General features: G+C 35.5%; 1 protein-coding gene across 9 annotated transcripts in view; it reads left to right on the forward strand.

The window, feature by feature from the left end:
* Positions 1-16787, forward strand: part of ARAP2 (ArfGAP with RhoGAP domain, ankyrin repeat and PH domain 2) — a 115636-nt gene extending 98849 nt beyond the window's left edge. For 5 of the 9 annotated variants that reach the window (XM_015862517.3, XM_085545572.1, XM_085545573.1 and 2 more), the window contains 5 exons: positions 785-867; positions 2230-2265; positions 2760-2823; positions 8409-8540; positions 14329-16787. In XM_015862517.3, coding sequence (XP_015718003.2) covers positions 785-867; positions 2230-2265; positions 2760-2823; positions 8409-8540; positions 14329-14676 — 663 coding nt within the window. In that variant the 3' untranslated portion in view covers positions 14677-16787. The remainder of the gene's footprint in view (positions 1-784; positions 868-2229; positions 2266-2759; positions 2824-8408; positions 8541-14328) is intronic. The other 4 variants (XM_015862518.3, XR_014945462.1, XM_015862521.3 and 1 more) reach the window with 4 other exon arrangements.
* Positions 16788-26004: the final 9217 nt, after the last annotated feature.

Here is a 26004-nt window from a genome sequence, read left to right on the forward strand (position 1 = left end):
TCCTCCATGGACAGAACTCTTAGCTTCCTGAATAAGCCCAAATCTGCTCTTCTTGGTCTCTGCTAACGTTTCGATGTTATTCTTCTCAGGATCTTAAGTACCAGAATTTTGTGGTCTTTACAGTCAGTACTGCCATCTGTGAGTAGTAGATCCAGATTTGCATCACCCACTGTTGGCCCATCCAATGCCAGTATCAAGAAAAAATCCTGATAGATACCCTCTAGAAATCTACTGGACTGCTTGTCATGCTGTGTTTTGCTTCCATGAGACTACCTGGGGAAGAAAAGCCCTATCCTCCCTTGCATTGTAAAATCTGGGATCTATTGTCCGATTACTTTCTTCAGTTGTTTAAAGATTGTTTGATTTTTTTTTTTTATTTTTTTTTTTTTTCATCTTAATTATGTAGTCTGGAGGAAATACTGTGACACTTGACATTCCTTGGAAGAGAGCCGTTATCACAGAAGGCAGCCCTCCCTTCATCTTTGCTAACTGTATCTCCTGAAGAGTTTGCATTCATTCAGAGTAGCCCTCCAGTCTTGTGACTTTCACCACCACATCTCTGTTATTTAAATTTTGTTATAGTTTTATGGCTTCGTGTTGAGCTCAAGTTCTTGCTATCTTTTGCTTGTAGTAGTGACTGGCACCCTCTGCTAATGGGAAAGAAAGTGAGGGAAAAAGCACAATGATCTATTAGAGAAGAGTGATTCAGGCCATGAGAGTTGTATGGCTTTTTCTCCTTTTGTACGTTCCTGATACAGTAATTAAAATCTTAATTTATTTGCAGGCTAGCAAACCTGAAAAAGTATTGCCTGTCAATTCACTGAAGCTTTATCTTGGAGTGAAAAAGAAGATGAAGCCACCAACAAAGTAAGAATAGAAAAGAAACTAAATACATGTAGCAAGGTACTGTAGTGCCTCAGCAAAAAGGGAACATAAAACATTGTGGATCTGGAGAAAGTTGAGAAGCCAATTGAAGTATTCTGTATTAAATTACCCTCCATAATATTATTTGTTCCGATGTTATCTCTGTCCTTGTGTTCCATGTTAACTCTTCTGTGCTAGGAAATTACTTTATTGATTGGCTTTCCTTAATCTTAAGTGTACTATCTCTTGTGGATACGTTTGCTGCCAGCTCACTTAATTTTAGAGTATGTGCCCTGCATTTCATTGGTGGACACACATTCTTTGCATCGAGAAAAAGGGAAGAGAAGAAAAAAGCTATTAGATGTAGCCTTTAGTGACAATCCTTGTTGTTCAACATAGGATTTCATTTTTCAGGACACCTATTATTTTTTATATTTCTCCTAGATGAATACTATTATGCCCTTTACAAGTATCAGTGACTATGTCTCTGGAAAAGTGGAGTGAAAAATGACACCTGTTTCTCTCAGATGTTTCTAGTACTTCCTTCTTCAAAGCCTTGAGACACTGAGACAATAAGATTCTTTACCAAGGGGATTCTAAGCAGGCTGTAGCCTTTAAGCAGATTTGTCTGAACTTTTCCTTTACAGCTGGCATATCAAAACATCCTCCAAAAAGGTCTGTAAATTCAAAGTATAGTTATTGTGAAGAAAAAGTTGGTGAGGTTGGGTATCATGGGGTTTTTCATGTTTGTTTTGTGTTGGTGTTTTTTTTTTGGTTTTTTTTTGTGTTTGTTTTAACAGGATGGCATGAGGGGTATTCTGTGGTATTTTTTTCTGTTTAATGTACAATAAGTAGTTGAGTAGTCTAAAATAAGAAAGCAAAGGGTAGATAAATGAGTTTTTGCAGGTAGGTTATTTCCTTGAGGCTTATTTTCAGTCTGCGTTCAGACTCAGACTTCACAAAGTCTTTTCTAGAGCCCTAGGAGTATCTGTTTGTTTGTTGTTTTTTTTTCACATCAGAGACTTCATTGTGATTTCTTTTTGGACACTATCTTAGTAGTTGTTTTGCTTCCAACAGTTTTCAAAAAGTACAGCTGCCAAAATAAGGCAGGCAGTCAGCCATGATCTCCAGGACTTGGCAATAAACCTATGTCCGGAAGAGAATGCTTATAACCTGTAAGTCAGCTGGGGGAAAATGAGTGAAATAAACGATCAAACTCTCAATAGATTTGCAATACACTTTGAAACTTCCAAAAAACAAATAAAAAGATTAAAAAACACTACATAATCATTGCCTACAGTTTCAGGAAAATGCTCCTGTCTTGAGTTTCTGGAACTAATTTTGAATTTTTTTAATTTTTTTCAGCTGGGGAATTGTAGTGATTTCTGAAAAGCATCAGTGGTATGTAAACATAAAACACATACAATTATTTTGACTTCAATGTTTAATGTTTCTTGAAATTTTCCATTTCAAAATAACAACATTATAAAACCAGCAGACATTATTTTGCTTAAATTTTGACTTCTTGTTAGATTTTTCCTAATTGAATAAACAATTGTGGTTGATATATTTTGCGAATCTTAAGGAGGTTAGGTGTCTGTCTCCTCTCTATGGCCATAAATCAGCAAATACTTTTAAAATTTTCCATTCAAAATTCATGAAGTCTATACACATGCTTTAAATCTAGCAGACACAATGCCTTCAAATAGCATTAAGTGATAATTTGAGATAATAATAATTTGCTATCTTTTTATGGGCATCTTAAAAAATGAATATTGGCAACATTCATAAATGTATGTAAACACTATTTGAACTTGTCTAGAAATTTTGTCTTTAGTAGCTGTAGTTGCATTACATTTTTAAATTTTTTTTTCCTTCTGAACTCTGTGTTCTAGGCATATATGTTGTGATGGACAGGAAGCGCAGATAGACTGGATGATCAGCATTTTTACTGCAAAGGTACTAACCTGAACAAATGCATGAAATGCCCACTTTACTACTGTAATGAAAATCCCATTAAACTGACATATGTATTAGTTATAGATGCACTATGGATAAACGTGCAATACCATTAAGATGTCTGGAGTACTCAGTGTGTTAATGCTGCAAAAATATGGGCTTAGTCTTTGAAGACTACTGTTTACAATTGCATTTTCATATGAAAGCTGGGAGCTCTGAGGCTTAGGGAGAAGAACATTGGTACATTCTGAGATCTTATTTTCCTTCTGTGTACTAGGGAAGCTGCTTAAAGAAAGACAACTCATTTCCTTTGCAGCAGCAAACCTCTTTTGTGTGAAATTCTAGCCAATGACAAAAAGGTTATGTTTGTGCCGCAGAGCCTGAGCTCTCTTTATGTGGTTGCTGCATGCAAGGCAGTCGTGAAAAAATGGTACCTTGTTTAAACACAGTGGTGGGAACTAGCCTTGTTGGAGAGGTGTACCAACACAGGTGTATTTTTCCTGGTATCCGAGTTAGCTTAGTTAACACTGGCCCTAAATTGTGCTGTCTAAAATTAAGTAATCTACTTGTTACTAGCTTATGAGGTTGTAATCTTGAGGGCCAAATAAAACACCTTTGCCAATGGAGTTTAGTATTTAAATGGTAAGAAGCGAGAGATGGGAAGGTGGGAAGAATGCAGTCTGACGTGAGACTGGAACAGATTTGAAGTTATTGAAGAGGTTTTGTACTTGGGACTGATTTTATTGTCTTACCCATGATGTTCATGGAACTTTGAGGGATATCACACTGAATAAACAGTGATAGATTCATGCTAACCTGTGAACTTCACATATTACATTAAGTGGTCTAGAAACTGCTGTTGCAAATGCATACTTTGTAAAGGCTTTCTGAAAGCCTTTGTCTTTCTGTGTCTTTGACCTTCATAGGTGGTAGAGCTAGAAATATAATATATATACCTTCTAAGTAAAACTTTCAAATTTTTGTCTTATCCAGCTCCCTTAACTGAAATAGCTATTGTAGTTTCTATGGAAACAGCCACCAACCCTGGCATACATCTCATGGGCATAACATGAGCAGTGTCACAAGAAATAGGCTCAGAGGTTATTGATATAGACTACTTAGAAATAACTCACACAAGCTTCGTAACTCTGTTGAAACCCTTCTGACATGAAATCACAAGGAAGGCAATCAATTATGATTCTGATCAGGTAGTGTGGTATGCAGAATGTTGCTTCGACAGTATAGATAAAAAACAGGCAAACTCACCAACATTTAAGAGATCCTTTCTAACATAAAAACTTAATGTGCATTTTATAAAAATTATGAATTAATGCTGTTGTATGTTGTTGTTATTATTATTAATTTAATTTAGAGTGCTTCATTCTCCTGAGGCCAAAAAACTGATGGTATTAATGAGGTACATTGAGATTTTTTCTTTTTTAATTTTTAAAACCCGTGTTCTGGACAACAATAAAAGTTGACAATCTTTAAATTATGTGTGAAATTAAGGTGAAGATAGTTTCCTGTATTGTTTTATTAGAATGTACTGCTTAAAATGCTATTTACATAGAAAATTTCTCATTGAGAATGCAATAGTTCACATTGCTGAAACTTATGGTACAATCTACAAATTTATCACACAGCATTAGATCATTTTTGTCACATTATCCCCTTTCTAAACAAGAAAACTTTAAATGTCAACTGAAGTTGTTACTTCTGGTTAAAACTGTCAAGTGGATTCCATGCTTAGAGAAAATAACATTCATCTACCTTACATTATCACAGTATTTGGAAAACTTTATATTGGAAGGGCCTCAGGCAGCGTGTTTCATTTATGTCAGTAGAATAGCTGAATTTGGATTACAAGTTGATAAAGTGTAAAGAAGATTTTGCAGAACTAAGATATTTGCATTAACTGACCTGATGCAATTAGGAGGGAGATAAATCTCTTAGTGTGCTCCTAGGTTCTCAAGTAAACCAAAACTTAATCAGTGTTAGTAATATTGTACTGCTATCAGGAAAAGGAAGAGAAAAAAATAATATTTCTTAATTCCTGAAGTGTAAATAATATAGAGAGTCTAAACAGGAAAGTGAGAATCATAAAATTGTAAAGGCTGCAAAACAACAGTAAGACCATCTACTCCAACCATCAAAACATCACCAACTTGCCTTCTGAACCATGTCCCTCAGTGCCACATCTACCCTCTTCCTGGAAACCTCCAGGGATAGTGACTTCACCACCTCTTTGGGCAGACTGTTCCAGTATCTTACCACTCCTTCTGAGATGTTCTTCCTAATATCCAGCCTGAACTGTGCAGTTTAAGGCCACTACTTCTCATCCTATTTCTAGTTATCTGGGAGAAAAAGCTGGCCTCCACCTCACCACAACCTCCTTTCAAGTAGTTGTAGAGAGCAATGAGATGTCCCCTGAGCACCCTCTTCTCCAGACTGAATCCCAGTTCCCTCAGCGACTCCTCATAAGACTTGTTTCCCAGACCCTTCCCCTGCTTCACTGCCTTTCTTTAGATAAGCAAGTTGTAGGTACCACTGTGAAGTACAAGAGTGCTTTTACTACAGAATTGTTTTTTTTACTACAGAATTTATCCCAGAGATTATTCACCTTGTACTCAAATGGTCAAATACTGAAAGAGTTTGGAGAAGAACAGCTGTTGCTCATAGTGCTATGCCAAGTCAGTCTGAAAAGTATGGCTGAAATGTTCTTCTTTATTCTACAATAGTTTTGTCCAAGACTACTAACATGTATAACATACAGTTGGAAAGAATTAGTTGATATGGAAATAGATGCAATTCTTTACTTCCAGTTCCATTGCTTTTCTTTGAGTGAGGAGAGGCATACTGTTTTACTATAAGGTAAAGCTGGATGGATAAGTCAAAACTATGAATCAATGAATTTATTATGTAGCCTAATTCATTGCTAGTATTTGTGTTATATTTTCCCAGAGTTCTATTTTAAGAAATATTACAGACACAAAAGAGAAACTGAGCTACATCCTTAAAGCCTTACATTCCCTAGGCTTGCTGAAAATTAATGGAGGCAATTTAATTCAGATGCTCACTTAAAGCTTCTTAGCCACTTTTGGAATCACTTCTGTTTTCAAGTCTTAGAAATAAAGAATTTGAGTTGGAAGGGATTGTTAGAGCTCACACAAGTCCAACTCTCCTGAAATGAACATGCTAGATCAGGTTGCTCAGGGCCCTATCCAGCCGGAGCATGACTGTCTCCAAAGATGGGGCAACCACCACCACTCTGGGTGACTGGTTTTAGTGCTTCACTACCCTTATTGTGGTCCATAATAAATTTATTTTGGTTGGCAGCGATCTTTTCTTTCAAATAAAACATAATTGATATTTTATTGGAAGAAAAATGGATGTTCTTAATGTTCACAAGGAAGAGCTCTTACAGCGGAACAGTCTTTTGTATCACTCAGGCCAACACTGTGTGTATACTTGCACTCCTATCATGCAAATACTTCTCTGTATTGAGTTCTTGTTGCTGTACTGCATGGGTGTCCAGCCTTTTGGCTTGTCTGAGCTGCAGTGAAGATAAATCGTCTTGGGCTGCATATGTGTAGACGGCTCTGAAAGTAATGCCTCCTATTTATTTCCATGGAAACTACAACAGATATAATAAGTACAGTTAACTGTTTGGTAGATCTAATTCTCAGTTACAAGGTGCTAGCTAACCACTATTAGCTATGCATTTTTGTTTGCTACGAACAGGAGCCTGCATGCTGCACTCATACAAAACTGCACCAGCGGAGGTAACTTGCTGTTGGTGTTGTCACTCTAAAAACACACCACCTACTGTATCACTGTACTCACATTCACTGTTTGGTCTCCATAAAGGCTCAACGAAAGTCAACGAGTGAAATGTTTTCCTTATGGAAGAATTCAGTTACACACTTCATAAGCAATTCCACATCTGTTATCATTCTGTCAGACTGCCCTTCTCTTGCTGTCTGTTGTATGGCAACAAAATGCAATGGAATATTGGTGGAAATATTCAACCTCTACTACCATACCACCACCATCCATCACTGATGTTGTGGCCAAAGAAATAAAATGGGAGGCATTACTTTTGGAGCTGCTTCTAAAATTTGTAATACAGCTAACTTATACAAGTAAGAAATCATTTAAATTTTTAGTGTTTCTTATTAAAACATAAAGGAAAACAACAAAGCTATGAAATTAGTGGGATATTTGACCTTATTTTCATGAAACTAATGCATCAGGCTGGTTTGATTTCAGTAGTTTCAATTCTTAGTGAGTTCTCAAGGTAAAAGTCAGATTTCTGGTGTTTGTTTTTTTTTTTTTTTTTTTTCTGTGCTTCACCCTTGGGAACAATTGTTCACACAAATGAACATAATACTAAAGAGTGATGACATGAATAAGACGTGATTGTGAGGCAAGGGATATTTTTCTCTGCTAACATTGGGCTTATAAAAGTCCAATAGAGAGATGTAATCGTTTTTTTCAGTTGAATGTCTGATTGCATATTTGTGTTGACCGGAACATAGTTGCAAATATACTAAAAACGTGTCAATTTTTTAGATAATATCAAAACCTGTTCTCAGATTTCTTTATCACAATAGAAAGTACAGCTGCATATCTTTTTTTACTTCTCACAGGACAGTGTTTAGTCAAAACGCATAAATTTACTTGCCATAACTTCAGCTAACATTGCAGTGTGCCCCGTGTCTTGTTTTCAGCCTAGATAGGTTTCATAGTAGACTGAAGTTTGCTTCATGCTGAGTAACATTTGCACACCTGGGGCCTGGCCAGCCTGCTTGACAGGCGTAGCTGCTGCCGTGATGGATGGGCTGCACTACAAGCTGTACTGAGACACATGTTGGCCATAGGTTGGACATGCCTGCTATATTGCTTGTCTTTTTATTGGGTTTAATTTGAAATATTCAAGTAATGAATTTTTCTTTCTCTCTTTACCCAGTTATGTTTTTCATATGAATAAAGATGTGTACTTTGTGGTTCTCCCCAAAATTGACCTGTTTCAATAGAACAAGGAAAGACCAGAAGCCAAATTTATTCAAGTGTAGGTTATGTTTCTGGGGGGGCATTCAGACTGTTAGACCATTTCTTTCTGGATAAACACATTCTGTTATTGTTGAATAAGCAATATTTTTCTGCTAAGTTATTAATGTAAATTTTTAAACACATTTGCAAATTGGGGTAGTTTTAGGTTGGAAACTTGTATTAGCTCTTCTGAAAACATGTTTTTGTGGAATTTGGAAGTTTTTGAGCAAATACATGTGTTTGTCTTGCATGAGAATGTTTTCTATTACTAGTAGATAATTTTATTGTGGAGAGAAGATCAAAATGCTTGAACACTGCATAGAGACATTTTGATTCTGTTTACCCAGTATTGTGCAGCATTCATGAGCTATTAGTGTAATTTTAAACACCATACTCAGTTCCCCCTTCTCCATGAGAAAAATGCAGTGTCATGTGGGGTAGGTAGCTTTTTCCAATATGATTTTACATACAAAAGAATGATGTGTCTTTATGAAATTGCACACCAAAAATAAGGAATTTTTTTTGTTCTTTAGCATGCCAATATATGGCCGCCTGCTGGAAAAGCAAGAAAACAGTCTATAACTAAAAGTCCAAAGATTGGAGGTTTACAACTAATTCCCATTCAACAGGAGAAGAACACTTGTAAAATCAGAGGGAGTACAGAAGTAAGTAGGGTTTAAACTTGGTGTGGAAGTTCTAATGACAATGCTGTACTTCTAAATAGTCCAGTAATAATGACCTCTTTAGATCTGGATAAATGGAAAATGTAGGCGCTCTTACTGTCAAAATCCTTTTCATTCTATGGATTTCTTAGGACAATTTACTGTAAAAACAAAATTACCTTATTGTGACCTAATCTTCTGTCAGCAATTTGGCTGTACAATAAACCAATAATGGATTTTATTTGTTGAGCAAGGTTTACTCATTAGAAGTAAATAAGACTACTGCATGTTATTACAGTTTTATTTCAATAAGGTTATTGGAAACTTTCGAGCATATGTGTTCCATCATACCTTCTCTGCTTTCCACGGTATCTGTTTGGGATTAGATATGCTCAGTGAATGTGATGGGAAAGCTCAGGTGGAACTAACTACAAGATTTTTTTAAGTTGTAATATTTTTAGTCTCAAAGAGAAAGGTCAGGGTTTAATTACAGCTGTTTATGGAGACTGACTTCAGTGTCTCTACAATATATGCACTATTGATATGTCTCAACCTCAATCATCCAAGCTTAAAAATAATTTCTGGCATCCATGTAGAGATACTGGTGCTTCTAGGAGGACTTCTGTGCCTTACTTTCAGCTGAAAAGATGTAGTGCTATTGGAGGCACTGATTGGGGAAAATAGTGGTCTGAAAGCTGAAGAGAATACATGCAGGGAAACTGTTTGGACCTTTGACTATATGCGTGTTATTTCTTGCATATCTTAGAAGATTTTGAAAAAAGATGGTAATTTGGAATATGTTATTGTCCTTTAGAGACAGTGTTTCAGGCAGAAATCATTGGAGTTGACACAGTTCCTTAACAAACCAAAAGCAAGAGCAAAAGCGGTGCTTTCTTAACTAGCACCTCCATTTTTTTGTCTCCTTTTGTTATGTTTACTCCATACCCCTTATGCATGCTTTTAACTCTTGTACTCTTGATTCTGGATGTATGAGGTCTGCTCTAAAAGTAATACTTTCTATTTTATTATGTCCCACAACATCAGAAGCAAATGTTTGTGGTATGACAGTAAAGACTGAACCTTCCCAGCAATATTCCATTATATTTTGTTGCCATGTGACTGATGGCAGCAGAGAGGCAGTGTGACTGTGTCTGACATGGAAATGCTTATGAAGCAAAAGTGTGTCACTAAGGTCCTCTGTGTGAAAGAAATTGCACCTTCTGACACTCATCAGTGCTTGCTGAAAAAAAAAAGTCAACAATGGATGGTGAACACTGAGATTTCAGCAGTGGTGCTAGTGACAGTGAGTCACCTCCACTGCTGCAGATTTGTATGAGTGCATCATTCAGACTGTTGTTCATTGTCTGTGAAAATGCTAATGGTGGTTACTATGTTAAAAAATAGTATCTTGTAGCTGATAATTGTATTGTACTATTTGTCAAATAGTATTATTGTGCTTAGTATCTGTTGTTGTTTCCACAGAAATAAATAGGAGGCATTACATTCGGAGCAACCTATGTCCATTGCAGAACTGTGTAATGTTCTTTGAGACTACTATAGATTCCAGCCTTCTAGGATGGAAGTTTTCTTGGATTTTGAGCTTCAATATTTTAAATCCCTAACACTTTACAATATCAGACTTTTTGTTGGTTGTTTTATTTCTTTTCTTTCTTTTTCTTTTTTTTTTTTTTTTTTTTTTTTTTTTCTATGTACTAATGTGCTTTGTTAGCAAGGACTGCCATGTTCTGTACATGACAACTCAGAAAACTTTCATTTGATCTTGAAAATGCAAATCTCAGTCTTCATTGTTGTGACTAGATCTTGACAAGTTTTATACAGACAGTATTTGTATATTTGAAGAAGGGTAACACCAAGTTAGATCATGAAAAATAAAAATTTAACACTTTTTCTTTTTTTTTACATGGCATGTCAGCATCAGAATGAACAGTAAAAGACTGGTAGAAAATGAGTATTTCATATGAGTAATTATAGAGAAATACAGCACAGCAGTGTAGTTTGTGAACTGATATATATCTATCTGTACGCCACAACTTCATTATTCTCACAGATTTGTAGTGCTTCTCCAATAAAGAAAAATACCCTATTTTAAATTGTTAGAGACTTATGACAAAATAAAGCATTTTCTGAAAGGCTCTGGTTTATGAAAAATGGTGGTGTGCTTTACAGAGCAATATGGAAACTTAAAGTAAAAATGTGATCTAATTTGTCATATAGGCAGGAAAAGAGACTAAAAGTTCTCCAGGCAGTTAAAAGAGTCAGCAGTTTGTGCTCTAAAGATGGGTGGGGGAAAAAAAAAAAAAAAAAAAAAAAAGAATTATCCAAAACCAACAAGATTAAATATACATTCTGGTGCTAAAATTGCAATATGGAGAAAGCATTTTTTTTCCCCCTTGATATTTTTTGAAAGTAATTTTACTGTATGCTAACAACATAAAAATATAATACAGAACATTTCCAAACACTTTTATTACTAAAAATTCTCCTAATAACAATTAGAATCAGAAAATTTCTACCTATCCCCTATGCCATTTGTTGCATATATGGAAAACAGTGCACTTAAAAACAAGTATTTCTCTTATAGAATCATTTAACTGAAATTGAGGCAACAACTGTTATTTAGCATCTGCAGTAAGTTTTGTTTTAAAATTCTTGAAGACTGAGATATGAAAAACTTCCTTTCTGACTTAGAATGTTATACCTGTGTAACATTTTGAAAGAAACAAGATTTCTCAGCGGTAATTTACTTGAATAGAATCGGACTGTATTTGATGATGCTCAGAAAATAGAAAATGTAAATAGGTATACATATCTACATATACATATATACATGTATATAATCATTTACATATTACTTGATTCAGCATTTGAAATATAGAGGTAAAACTTCTTCTAACTGGAAATAGGTTTTTACATTATACATACTCTTCTCCCAATAATTCCTACAGCAGTGTAATTTTTAACATGAGAAAAGTAATTATTAAGAATGGAATGACAGAATTTGACACCATCAATTTAATAATTCTACAGCACATATATTTAGTAATTAAGATTCTTGTACATAGTGTATATATGGTTCTTTAAAAGAACTAAATACTGAATCTACATTAATAATTAATACCTGCCAATATGCATGACTATTTCAGAGAAGGAGGCATATTTTAATTTTGAGTGTTGTATTTGATCCGTTCATACTTACATTATACAAAGCTATTTTGGGAAATAGGTTTATTTTGTTTGTTTATTTCTTGTGTTGTTTTGGGGGTGGAGGGGCAGCAGTTTATGCTATACACAGGACAATAGTAATCTCAGAAATAGTATTCTTCTCAGAAGAAGCAAAATTGTATTATGATATAAAAAGTCTTTAAACAGAAGATTGCTGATCCTGATTTATACTTTACATTTTCATTTATTGAATAACAATAGATGGCTTGGATTGTGTTACTGTTTTCTGAAAGGTAGTGCACAACATCTGCTATTTCACACATTCTGTATTTCAAATATGTGTATACAATCAGATATTAATTCTGTTATTGATTTATTAAATGAAATTGAATGTGTGACTGATTTTAATCATAAAAGTATTTTAAATGGAAAATTATAACTTTCTCAGATATTTCCCAGGACAGAACTTCTTGCAAATGTGTGTCATTGGGATAGTTCCCCAGGCGCCTAGATTTTTTTTCACTGAATATTGATGAACATATTAAATATATTCCTTGCAGGATGGTAGCAGGTGATTCTTAATTGATAGAGGTTGGTACTTATGTTAGTAAAATATTCAGTAGCCGAAGATGTGCCCTATAGCATGCACTTATGGTAACTCATAGCACTATGCTCTCATGTTCATCATTGTTCTGGGATACATATATATTGTTGCATGGCTAGGCCACCAATATTTTGTTATTAGTGGGTGAATTGCATTCTTTAGGAATTCAACTAAAAATACTATCCTTCATAGCACTAAAAATAGTATGGAAAAACCCACGCTTTTACCGGCTTTATTAGAAACTCTTTTATATCATCCAAGTATTTTTTTAGTTTACTACTTAATAGTTGCTAGCTCTGATGCACAGATATATACTTCATTGTACAGCTTACATCTCTATAACAAAAGCATTTAATATTTACTATTTTCCTTCTTACACTTCACCTAATTTGCACAAACATGACTTTAAAACGAATAAAGTAAATGGTAGAGGAATTTATTGTAGACAGATCATTCAATTTGTGGAAAAGACAGCTGTAGAGGAAACAGATCTTGGAATTTGTTTTCTTTCATGTATGGTATCTTTGGCTACTAAAATACACTCAAGGCTGAGAGGGACTGTTTTCTTTGTCTTTGTTGTATAGCAGTCATTCTGGTTGGCTGGATTTTTTTCAAGTTGTTCACGTTTCATACATGAGCAAACTATCTGATGGAATCTTGGTACTTTTATATATGTTAAAGTAGCTGCGAAAAAATATTCAGTTCTAGAGGGGAGCTAGTTTAGATACAAATATGTGAGTATCTGAGTTAAGATCAGGAATGCACTTTAGAAGCAAATCTTGCTGTGTTGTTGTTCCCATTTACTGTTTTTTTGCTTTGAATTGCTTCAGACTTTCCTCTGAAGAATGGCTTTAAATTGAAAGAAGGTAAATGTAAGTTAGATGTTAGTAAGAAATTCTTTACTCAGAGAGTAGTGAGACACTGCAATGGGTTGTCCAGAAAAGTTTTGGATGCCCCATGCCTTGAGGTATTCAAGGCCAAGTTAGCTGGGGCCCTTGGTAGGCTGATTCATTGGGTGGCAGTCTTACTCTTAGCAGGGGGTTGGAACTGGGTCATCTTTAAGGTCCTTTCCAACCCAATCCATTCTATGATTTTATTACTCTACTACTCTATGAATTGTAGAGTGACTATGGAGTCTGTGAAATTCGACTTTTTTCCACCAAATTGGAGCGGACATCCTGCAAGAGCATATTTAATGCAAAAAAGTAGACTACCAGACCACACTAAAGCTCACAAAGCTTTGAAATAGTGTTAACATCAGGTTCAGAGCACTCTTACTATACATGTGTGTTTTTAAATGCCCACCATATTTGCAGATTTAGCCATGGCATGTAATTTCCCTCTCATCTCTGGCAACTTAATAACTTGAATACAACCCACCAACATAAAACAGCTATATTGCCATCAGCTTGTTCTTTGAGTTACCTATATGTTACTTAAAATTGCTAGTCAAAATAAAATTTAAAAAAAAAAAAAGCTTAGTAATTTGCCAAGTACTACTGAACAGTTGCTCCAAATGTTTGTGTTTGTATGTTTATGTATTGTAAATGCTTATGCAAAGCAGTATTTTGTGCATTCACTTATTTCAGGCATTAAGTTATTAAAATTGTGACATTTTCAGTAAGGGTTCTGAGAAAATTTTAAGAGTATATGGATCTGCTGAAAAAAATCTGCTGTGGTAGAGTGTAAAATCTAATAGTAAATATGTGAAAATACACAAAAATAAATGTCTTCATTTCATGATCATGTGCGTTTTATTGGAAGATTGATGTAATTTTTAGAAGTATCACTAGTTAGGAAATATGATCACCAAAAAATGCTTATAAGATAATAGTAGAAATTGTGGAAATTTAGAATTATTAACTATGCTATCTCAGATCTTTAGTAAAATTGATTCTTCTTTAAAATGTTATGTGAAATCAAAGAGCAAAAAATTGCAATATAAATATTCTTGTTTACATTATTAATGTGAATGATCTTATTTATCTTTATTTGTTCACTCAGGATATACAACTGAGAGTGGGGAAACTAAAACTTGATGAGCATAATGAAATTGACTTAGTGGAAGAAAGAAAAAACTTGAAAGAAAAAGCATCCATTGTGGCACAGTGTTTGGAGCGCAAGGAGGAGAAAGTGCGAAATCATGCCAAAACACATCGGAGTTTTATCTGTGCTGAGGACATGAGTGTGGGAGCAGCTGACCAGTGCCAAAGATCACATAAACCACCGAAAAAAAACAAGAACAAAACAAACAAAACTACATTGGAATTAGATAACAAACTGCCATCAAATGTGATTCAGGAGCTAAATACAGTGCTACAGAAAAACAGAACGCTTCATGATGCATCATGATCCAGCTGATGTCCTAAGTTTGAAGTTTAAAATATGTATTTTCTGGGCAAAATTATGTGGCTTTTTTGGAGTGTATACTTTGTACAGTGCAGAGAAAATCTGTTTATATGTTACTGCTGATTCTGTGAGTATGCCATGGTATAATTTAAGATGGATCTGAGATAACTGATTTTGCAAAAATTCTGAAATTTGGAAGTTTTGCTATGTGATAGAGTGGCACCTGGGTTTTGTTTGCTATCTTCTTGTTATTGTTCTTGCAGATTTTGATAGATGCAAGAAATTTAAGCACTATCAAAAGCTCTTGCTCTGTTTATACTCTGTACCATCCTGTAACTACTGGAGAGAGATTTTTGGGATGAAGAAAAGATGTTTGTTAAAATTCATGCTGTTAACCTACCATATTTTATGTGTTTAACACTATAAAAATGATTAACATCTGCTTAAAAGTGTGATTTTTTTTTTGTATCTTTTTTTTCTTTCTTTCTTTTTTTTTCTTTTTAATTTAAGAATGCAGTAAGTATCTTATTCTATAAATTTGTCGTCGGCGACATAAAATTAATTGAAATGGAGAGGGGTACAATAGATAAGAAAATGCATTAGTTCCATGACTTTGCATCTCTAAACTGTGTCTATCTGGTGTACATCTGACTATGATATTTTTGAAAATGATTTATTTTCTTACTGCATTTCATCCCATATAGAATCAATTTATCCTTTCTTCTCTTTCTGGTAGTTAGGTGCCATAACATTTCTCACATCAGTTACTTCTATTCTTGATTGCATTGAGGAACTTCATTGGAAAAATAACTTGTTTGAAGAAATTAGACAACTTATTCAATGTATCTGGTAAATCTGTTAGTGAATGCAGCAGAAGTGAGATTAAAATCAAATGTTTTACACTGCTGTTTATTTATTCTTCTGGCACATAGCACTGAGAAAGCAAGTTTTGTCATTCTGACTTTGCACTTACCACATCTAACCAGTTGTTAAATCTGAAACGAGTTTGTACATTTTAATTTTCCCAGTGCACTATTGACTGTTTTGCTACTTTTAATTTGTAATTGAGCCTCTTCTAATCACTGAGGCTCTGGCTCAAGAAAATATATAAGCCAGAACTTAGATTGTATTGACTAAAGCCTGTGCCTAATGTTAATAAGCACATTCCTAAATGCCAGTCTGAATCAGGGTGTGCTGCTGCTGGGGGGAAGTTACTTTGCTTTCTGTCTGAAGCAGGACCCAAATGTTCGGTTTACAGTTGTATTTTTATTTGCAAATATTTTTCAGTATTGAGTTATGGTTTCTATATTGTTTATCTTTTTATTGGGTCCTTACAAATGACATTCACCTCACTGCTGAAAGCCTCATGCATCATTTAAGCCCTACACTAATGGAATAAATGGAGCAATAGAAGGATTTTGTGCACTGGAGTGAAGAAGTCTGTAAAGAAAATGTTTTGTTTATTTTTATTGGATCTGAGGACTACAGAAACATTTGTTCTACTTCAAAAGCAGACCTCAGATAAAGTATCTGTAGGGCTCCTGTTCAAGGGCCCTAAAAATCAAGAAGAAAAGATGTTTACTAAAATATATTTAACTGTTTACTTTCAATTACAGCTATACTATCTTTAAAGTTGTTGAATGCTCAGTAGAAATGCTGTTTCAGTAGCTACTATAAGTATCTCATTTTGTATGTGTATATGTACATACATTCCCACTGTATATGTATATTTTTGCATAGAGTTAGGTGCATATCTGTAGAGGCATACTGAATGTTGACAGAGCTAACCTAAGGAATGTTTCTTTGGGAAAGCAGATATTAAATTTGCAGTGGATTATTTCAAATAGCAAACAAAGTTTTGCACAAGTACCTGACATATCATTCTTGCACTACGCATTTCAGACTGATTTAAGACCTGCAAGAATAAATGTTTTGTTGCAATACCTTGATAGCTGCTGATGCTTTATTGTTCTTCTGACATGTTGTGGAATGATAGTGTAATTTTCAGAGAATAACTGTTAATTATTTGAATAAATACTGTTTCTTTAAAATAAATGATGGATTTATTTAAAAATAAAAATAAAATAAAAATAAAAATAAAAATTCTGTAACCATTTAATAGCCAAGTGAGTGCTTACTTTCAGATCTGCAAAATGAGGTTTAATGAGGCACTGACTTTGTTCATTCTGTAACAGTGGGAAGGCTAGAATTAGTCTCCGTAAATCTCAGGTTCATCATTACTTTGGTACTGTAAGTCGAAAGCTGATAGGTTGTGTTTTTAGTTTGAAAATCACCTACTATTTTTTTTTGGTATTCTTTTGTTTGTTTTTGAGACAGCTGTTTTAAAGGAGATCCCTTTAACGTGGGGTCAAATTGACTAGCTGAGATTTAAAGATAAATTTGTGTACATCCCACTTCTTTATTTAAGGGGGAGGGTTAGGCTGTATTTTTTATGTTTTGTTTTATTTCTTTATTGTCAAGAGCTCTGGTCAGCTGTTTCTGAAGAGTGTTGCAGTGTTTCCATGGGCTTCTGTCTCCCCTACAACAGCAGCCCTGGCGTCCCTTCCACTAGTGCATATACTGTTTTGGCTGCCCAGCAGGTATAGATTCTTCAGAGAATAAAATTTATTGGTGTTTTACCTCACTTCTGGGACTCCTCTTTCCCCTGATAAAGTGCTTGGCACAGTTCGTATTCCTGAGTGCTGCCATGTTACCACCAGCCCCACATACCAAATTCCAGACTAAGGAACTGGGGGGAAAAAAACTTCTCTATTCAGTTGCGGATGATGGTGGTGTCAACTGGAATCTTGAGGTAAGGATTACACACATTGCTGGCTGAGATATTTCCTTGTGAGCCTTCTCTGTCATGTCACCTTTCTGATTTTTATTTCCTGTTTCCTATGCAAGCTGTTTTAGTGTAAGAGAATCAGTTAAACTGTTGCTGACATCTGAATAAGAACTTTGAGTCCCAATGGAAATGGAATTAAAAAAACTGAAGTACTGATGGTGAGCATAGCACACTCTTAAAATTACATCTGATTTAAGCTACTTAAGGCAAATCTGTGGTTTCTATAACTTACATTGAAAAACCTGAACAGTTTGTACAGTATGTGCATCCAAGGGAGAAACAGGTCACCTTAATAGATGGGTGGATGAAATGTATTCCAAGTTGAAAAACAGTATACTGATTTATAAAACTAAGTCTGCTGCAAAAGATTAAATAAGGAGAAACAGAATGCTTAAAGATGATTCGTTCAGCATTCCTTATGAACCACTAGAAATACTCTCTGTATTGCCAAAAAACCTTTGCCATATTCAGTGTTTCTTGAATCTAGATTGTTCTCTAACAATTGAAGGGGCGGAAGGGGGATGGGAGGGGGCAGAGGGAGGGCAGAGAGGAAGCTTTGCATCATGGATCATGCGATTTTCACATGTTGTATTTCTTTACTCACAATTCTACTGCACAGGGGTTTCAACTACAGCTCAGTTAAGAAAAACAGTCCTGCTGTTTTAGTCCTTACAGTTCCTATGGTGTAGCAAAAATGCTAAGTCAGGGCTTCAAGCAGTGACTGAGCACCTGGTGGGAAGGCAGGGCCAACTCAGGGAAGCTCAGGTGCATGCAGTACACCTGGGTGACTGGAAGGGGTGGAGCCAGGATCCACCTCTTCCCAGACCTCATTTAAGGGTTGTCAGTGGAGGCAAGGGTATCTGGGGATTCCTGTCTACGTGAGGCCTTCCAAAGGTAAGCAATTTTTTTTTTTTTTTTTTCTTTGTTTTTGCATCTCTGGCTGATGTGTTTGGACTTGTCCTCATTTATTGCAGCTGCAGACATTGATATCCCACTGTTATCACTTTATTTTCTATCACGTTACATCATTAAGCACAGCTAAGCATACAATTACTGTGTTTGAAATTTCTTGGATAACATTCGTGTTAAGCTTTGTTACTTGTTTATACTAGAAAATCATAGTTTAAGACACTGAAGAGGAATAAGGATGTGGACTGTAGGTATTCATGTCATTTACAGTAGGCAAATGTTCCATTTCAGTTCTAATGCTTTACAGAGTTTTAGTACTTGCTTAGCCCATCTGACCTTGTGTGCTTCATGTTTTTGACTGTATTTTGTATTGTAGACTATGGGGCATTCTGACCTTTAGGTTGGCATCAGCACATGCTTTAAATCTACTTACTGAGATGATGCAAATGAGATCCTGGGCTCCATCAGGAGAGGGGTGGTCAGCAGGGATAGGGAGGTGATTGTCCCTTTCTACTCTGCTCTTGTGAGGCCCCATCTGGAGTACTGTGTCCAGGTGTGGTGCCCTTAGTACAAGAAAGGCATGGAGATTTTGGAAAGGGTCCAGAGGAGGGCCATGAAGATGATCAGGGGGTTGGAGCACCTCCCCAATGAGGACAGGCTGAGGGAGTTGGGCTTGTTCAGCTTAGAGAAGAGAAGGTTGCAGGGTTACCTCATTGCAGCCTTTCAATACCTGAAGTGAACTTACTCCCAGGAGGGGAGTAAACTCTTCGAAAGGGCTGACAATAGCAGGACACAGGGAAATGGTTTTAAGTTGAAAGAGGGAAGATTTAGGTTGGATGTTAAGGAGGAAGTTCTTTACTAGGAGAGTGGTTAGGCCCTGGAACAGGCTGCCCAGGGAGGTTGTGGATGCCCCGTCCTTGGAGGTGTTCAAGACCAGGTTGGACAGGGCCCTGGGCAACCTGATCTAGTAAAGGTGTATGTTTGGTGGCCCTGCTAGGCAGGGGGGTTGGAACTACATGATCCTTGAGGTCCCTTCCAACCCGGGTGATTCTGTGATTCTGTGATGTGCTCTTGATCTGACTTTTTAGTTTATGACTCAAACTTTAGCTGTTTTCTATTAGATCTCATGATGTCTTTGGCTATCAATTCTGACTTGGTTTGCAGATGTCTTTATGGACAAACTCACTTGATTAAGCTTGTTTTAACGTCCATCTTATGTCCTGGTAGAGCTCATCTCAGCTTTTCCCTATAGGGACAGGGATTTAGCTGAATTGGACAAGAGAGGAACAGGATTAGATTTGCACATGTAAGCATTACATATATACATACAGTTCTGTAACCCATTTCTCTTAAAAAAAATTGAAATTTTCCATGTTTACATATATAGTCTGCAGCAAATCAGAAAACAATCTGAAGCAAATGTACTCTGTTTGCCTTTTAAAGTTATTTTACTTCAATGACTTAATGATCCTATAATATGTATTGTGCCTTATAATAAAAGAATGCAATTTCTTGCAAATTATACCTTTGGTTGCATAAACAGGAAAGCTTTTTCATTCAAAACTTAATTAGCGGTGGCTTGTCCAGTACTGCAGAATATTTAAGAACTAATAGCTCAGGATAAATTGAGGTTTGCTGTATGCATGAGTTTTATAACTTGTCATTTTCTCTGCTATCTACGTTTTCAATATGTTCCACTTAAAAGTTAATGTGTTTGTATTTCACTAGTTTTGTTTTATATGTTTATTCAAATTAAAGTATGATTGAAATATAATTTCTTTGAACAGGCATTAGCCATTAGCATTTAGCTTTACTGTGCCTTAGCTGTTTACATCTGTGATTGGTGTCCTGCACTTAACTTTGCTCTCGGGTGCATTTATTTATTTGGTAACTGTTTACTTGTTCAGCTCCACTGTAACTGTTCAAGCTTATTAGATGATAAATACTATAAATTGCATGTATTAGACCTAAGTTCTTCCTAGGTAGACCATGCTCTCAAATGAGTTTATTCTTAGGATTTCCTTCCAGGTGAAACCAGATTTCATAGGTTACTACACAACTTTCTTATAGGTGAATACTGGTCTTGGTGGCTTGCTGATTGAAACAACAGTCCACTTTATCTGTAGCCAACAACCTCCAGGATTAGTTCCTTTTTTGTCACTTTTGATCTAATATAGAACAGCTTGGGTAGGTGAATCATTTTTGAAAGTGCTGGCATGCGTTCTGTTCTAAGATCTTTATTACCGCTGTACAGAAAAATGAAATCTATAAAAGAAAAAAAAAAAACACCTAACTATTTGCTTAAAAAGCTTTTATTAACTCTTAACAGTGAAATAGAAGTAAATTCCAATTTGTTTAATCTCTTTTTTTTTTCCTCCCAGCTTTTATAGAAGTCTTAGTAGCTTCAGCTTTCTGTGAATTTTCAATTTTAGCAACTAAGTTTCGTTTAGGAAGTTTATCTTCTAAGGTTTAGATCTCAATGGAGAGAAGTTATGAACTGTGAAATATTATAAATTACCTTTGCTAAAGGCTTTCTTTCCTACAAATTATATATATCATAGCAGTGTTACTTTCTCAGTATATGATGGTTGTGCATTTTTAAAATATCATTTGCAAAAAAATAAAACCTTTCCCATATATGATTGAATTCATTTAAAAAAAAAAAAATCTATTGAGGAAAGTAACCTTTTGCTATAAGAATTTGCCAAAACAACCTGACAGAATATGGCAATGTATTTCTATTAAAATTCCACAGGTACGTATCTCTCACTCACTTGAAAACTAAAACCTTGGCCAATACTGAAGAAGTTGTTACAGTGAACCTTACATTACTGCAATTCCCTGCCAGTTTATCTCTTGTTGAATCTTTTGTGGCTATCTCCTCTTTCACGTAACTCCTTTGACTTGAAAAATTATTATTATTTAAATTTCCTAATGCACAGTGGGCAATTTTGTCCAAACTTAAGCCTTGCAATAGGTGCATATCTGGTAATGTGTTACTTACCGTTACTGCTCTACCACAGCTCTCAGCAGTTCATGACTAAAATGGCCTGCAGAGTTCTACAATTAGTCTGGTATACCTACATGACCCAGGAGAAGAGGTGAAACTTTCTTTTCTATAAATAACAAAGTGAGTTTTCAAATGTGAGCATATCCTCTGGCCTGTACATGAGACTTTGCACTCCAAAGGAGTATAAAATGCTTAGCTTAGTTGTAAAAGGTCTTTGTTAGAGTGACTCTTTCTTTTCAAGCCGAACAATAAACAGTAGTGGAGAGTGATAAAAACTAAAGTTAACTAATGCTTAGTTGGAACTCACCTTTCTGTTTCCATGATTTTTGTTTCTGGTTTCTTTTAGGAGTGACACTTTAAATGGAAAGTGTTTATAGCCAACCTTTAGTCAACTGTAAAAGGGTATTGGTGTGTGAATGCTTTTTGTGCTTAAGGTAAATGTCCCATAATATTCCTCCTAATAGGTATTGGAGATTCATGTTGTTTGGTTTTCTAAACTTTTCAAACCTTGAAATTCCTTCTCAATTTTTTTTAGTTTTTTTTAATATTTTGGTTTGTTTTTGTTTTTTAAATAGACATTTTAATAGACAACTATAGCACTCAATCTTTTCCTGGTTGCCCTTTAAGTAAAAGTACAAATGTAATGTTGCTGTAGGTAACTTAATTGAGTCTTAATTGAGTCTGTTATCTCACTACCTATAATTTATATATTATTTATCAGATAAAGTTAGTGGTCAAACTGTGTTCTCTTGCACTCAGGGTTCCATTTTATTACTTACCACCAGTGATGAGGACCTTCTTTAACTTTGCTTGTTGTCAGCTGATTAGAGCTGAAAAATACACAGTAAAAATTAAATGTAGGCCAGATACCTTATTGCCTCCAAAAATAGAGCATGTTGCCCACTTATAAGTCTTGTCAGCATCTTGGATGTTTCTGCCCACTTTTCTATTTCCTAACATATCATAAGTGAGGAGAACACATAAAAGTATGTACTAGTGTATGTGTATGGCCTTGTGCCCATACAGGTTGCTATCATAAAATGACAAATTTGTTTTTGTTATCTTTTCACAATTAATGAACTGTGAAAAGTAATTGCTCGGTAAACAGTTGCCTATGCAACTGTGGTTATGATTAGATCTTTACTGAAGGGCCAGTTTACATGCTACCTGGATTGCAGAAATCAATTCCTCCTATGATGTTTTTGGTTTTGTTTTGTTTTTTTTTAACTATAAAGATAAAATGCCTGCTAGGCCAACAGGAGGAAAACCCCAAATGCAAGCAAAATTATGTAGGCTTTACTCTGGGGGGGATGACTCATTAACATTCATATTTATATCTTTAATTTTCAGGCAATAGTTTTAGCTTTATTTAGAGGGTAAAGTACATATCTGATTTTAATAACAGCTTCTGAACTACGTGCACATCAGAAACTCTTTTCTTTTTCAGAAACAGAACTGTGCTATATGTTTATTGAACTAACTGGTAGATAGATTTATCCTTAAAAATTAATTGATAATTCAATTTCTTTTGCAGTCAGTTAACTCGAGACATCTGAGTGAACTGTGATAAAGCTTTGCTGTGTAAAATACCTAGCACAATCAGCATTTGGTATATTTCATGATGAGAAAAAATGACTCATTGTCTCTGTTTGTATTGTTTTTGATGCCAAATGTTTCTTCTTTTCTTCCTTGGCACTTGTGTACTCTTGATTTTTTTGATTGCAGTATGTCAGGTTTCAGGAGAAAGTAGAAACTTCTCATCAATTTATTGGATACTGCCCTAAACGTTTAAAGGTGTGCCTCTTAAGCGTGTTTTCAGGGTAAGAGAAACCTGGTTTTACAGCAATAAAAGTTCCCAAGAAAGTTGCACCTATATCTGCATGGAAAAAAAGTGTAAGGTCATTTTACTCTGATCTACAGTTTGGTTCAGGTCCCCAAAGGTTAATGTCCGGTACATTAGGCATGTTATAATTGAACTGTTGAGAAACAAATTAAAATGTTAATGAACTATCTTCCCTTTGGAAGTAAACTCTGGATTTCTTATTATCAGCACTGCTAGCATTCTTGGTCTTATTTTCTAATCTACATTTAATGGGTCTCTCTTGGTGTCTTTAATTTTACATAATTAATGTGCAAGTAAAATGACCCTTGTAAATATTTTGTGCTCATACGCCACATGCTGAATAGTGCAGGCAAGCTATTATAGTTGCTTAAGTTTAATCCTTGTAGCTTCCTGATCTCAGAACATGGCGCTAAAATGGAGATATGAGCAACAAAGGTGCTGGGCGACTCACCTTGAAGCGTGTAACCCAGAAACAATGGAAAAATTCTAAAGGGTAAAAAGATGAACTACAGGTTTTGTTTGGTAGATTTCCACATACCAAAGCCATTGGTAAATGAGAAATTACAGAATTTTCAACTGCAACTCTGACTTCTATACAGAAATACCTTTCAAAGCTACTTATGCTTTTAACATCTAAATGTGTTCCAAGGTGCTGTTATGGCTATTTACCAAGACAAAACTTGTCCATGCTTATGGTGTCAAATGAAGTTACGAAGTAGAGATTATAAGATTAAATATAAAATTTCTAGCTTGTTGAAATTCTGCTGAGCAACTCCTGAAAGATCAAGCACTCTTTTCAGTTTTCAATGTGGGCAGAATTCCCAGGAAAAAAAAAAAAAATAAAAAAAAAATACCAGGTCAGTAGCCAGATATTTTTTTGTATGTTAGTGAATTGAACATCTCTTCATCTAGCCATCTTTACTCTGAGGTGCAGGTTGCTGGCTGAAAACTATCATATCTTAAGACCGTGATTAAAGAAAAGTATTTCCTTACCTCATTCTGTTGCTATTTCTTTGTGTTTATTTCTGCTCCCCTTGTAAGCCTTAGTGTGTTTAAAGGACTTCCAATGGGGCAGGTCAGGGTGACTCAGCCCTCACTCACAGAAAATAGGTACTGTGAGAGTGTCTTTTATTTAGCTGTTCATTTTTAATAAGCTGATTTCCAGCTGCAGTCTGTTTCATGGAAATCAGCAACAGTCTTTTTTTTCCTAGCTGAAGCAAGAAAGAGCTTGCTCATCAGAATTCTGTAGCAGTTCACTTTTTCAATCTCTTCATTTATCACCTGCCACGGGAAATTACATAAAGGTTGAATCTAGGTTCATGCGGCAATCTGGCAGTAGGATGCCTTATTTTGATACATTTTTCTGCACCAATTCAAATAAAAGGGATTTTTAAAATAGAGGATGAAGTCAAGTAAATATGGATTCAAATTAATTCAAGCAAAACTTCTGGAGTCCTGGCTATGATAAAACTAAGTTAAATGACAGTCTGCTGTTACAGGTTTTAAAAAAATGAGCAAAAAGAATGCCTACCAGACTTTTGTGTGCTGGTGTGTGTGCATTTGTGAATGGAAGTACTGAGTAATTGCATTTTATGTCTCAGCCTTTCATGTACCACTCCAAGGTGTAGTGCCTTTGCTGCTGTTGTTAACAGTTTTCAAAGCTGCTGTTGTGACCTTGCGGTTAGCCTGGTGACAGATTTGCTGTCTAAGCCACATGGATGGTGTTCCTATGGAATATCAGCTGCATTTTTTTCCACCCTCCCACACCCTGTAGGATGTACCTAGTGTGGACATCCCCTCCTCTCCACTCATCCATTTCTACAGCCAGAGTAAGTTAGGACTTGTCTGTTCTACTTGAACTGGAAAGGGGCCTTAGAGCAGAGTTACGAAAACATTGTCAGGACAAACATCAGTAAAAATTCATTTAAAAATATATTTGCTTTAAAATGATACAGGGTGATGGTGATTCAGGGATGGGTTACAGGTACCTTCAGTGTGTTTGTCTCACTCCAAAGAGGAAGCTCCTCACCTTCTCTGTGTAACCAGTGCCAGTGCTCTATCAACTGTAAAGCACAGGAGTGCTTCCTGAAGTTCAGAAGGAACCTCCTGTGTTCTAGCTTGTGCCCATTGCCTCTGGTCCTGGCACGTGGCATCACTTGGAAATAGTGTGACCTTTTGTTCTTTTAACCCTCCTGTCAGGTATTTATCTGCACTGATAAGATCACCCTGAGCCTCCTCAAGCTGGACTGTCCCTGCTTATCCAAAAGATGCTGTAGTCTCTTAATTATCTTGCATTAGACCCTTCTCAGCATGTCCATATTGCTCATGTTTGAAGAGTGACCGGAACATAATTTTCTGTTGATCTATGTGAGTCTGTAAGATAGAAAAGTTGTTAATGGATCATTATTAAACAAAGGAATAGGATTAAATATACTACACTAAAGTCCTCCCTTCCCCTTGAATTTCCCTGCCTCCTGAAAGCAGTGGCTGTTTGTGAAACAGTGGAAATGAAATTTTGTTCTTGTTATTTTGAATTAAACCCACTTGTTATTCACCATAAAGTACAGAAAATTACATTAGCATCCTATTAAAATTAGTTCAAGAGAAAAAAATGAAAGACTTATCTAGGAATTCTATTAATTCATCCTAACAACATAACTTGAAGATCTACTGATAATATAATTGTGTTGGTTTGGTTTTTTACTCCATAATAGTTGTGCT

Source organism: Coturnix japonica, chromosome 4, assembly GCF_054131305.1.
Source record: "Coturnix japonica strain WE chromosome 4, WE-NBRP24, whole genome shotgun sequence".
Taxonomy (NCBI): Eukaryota; Metazoa; Chordata; class Aves; order Galliformes; family Phasianidae; genus Coturnix; species Coturnix japonica.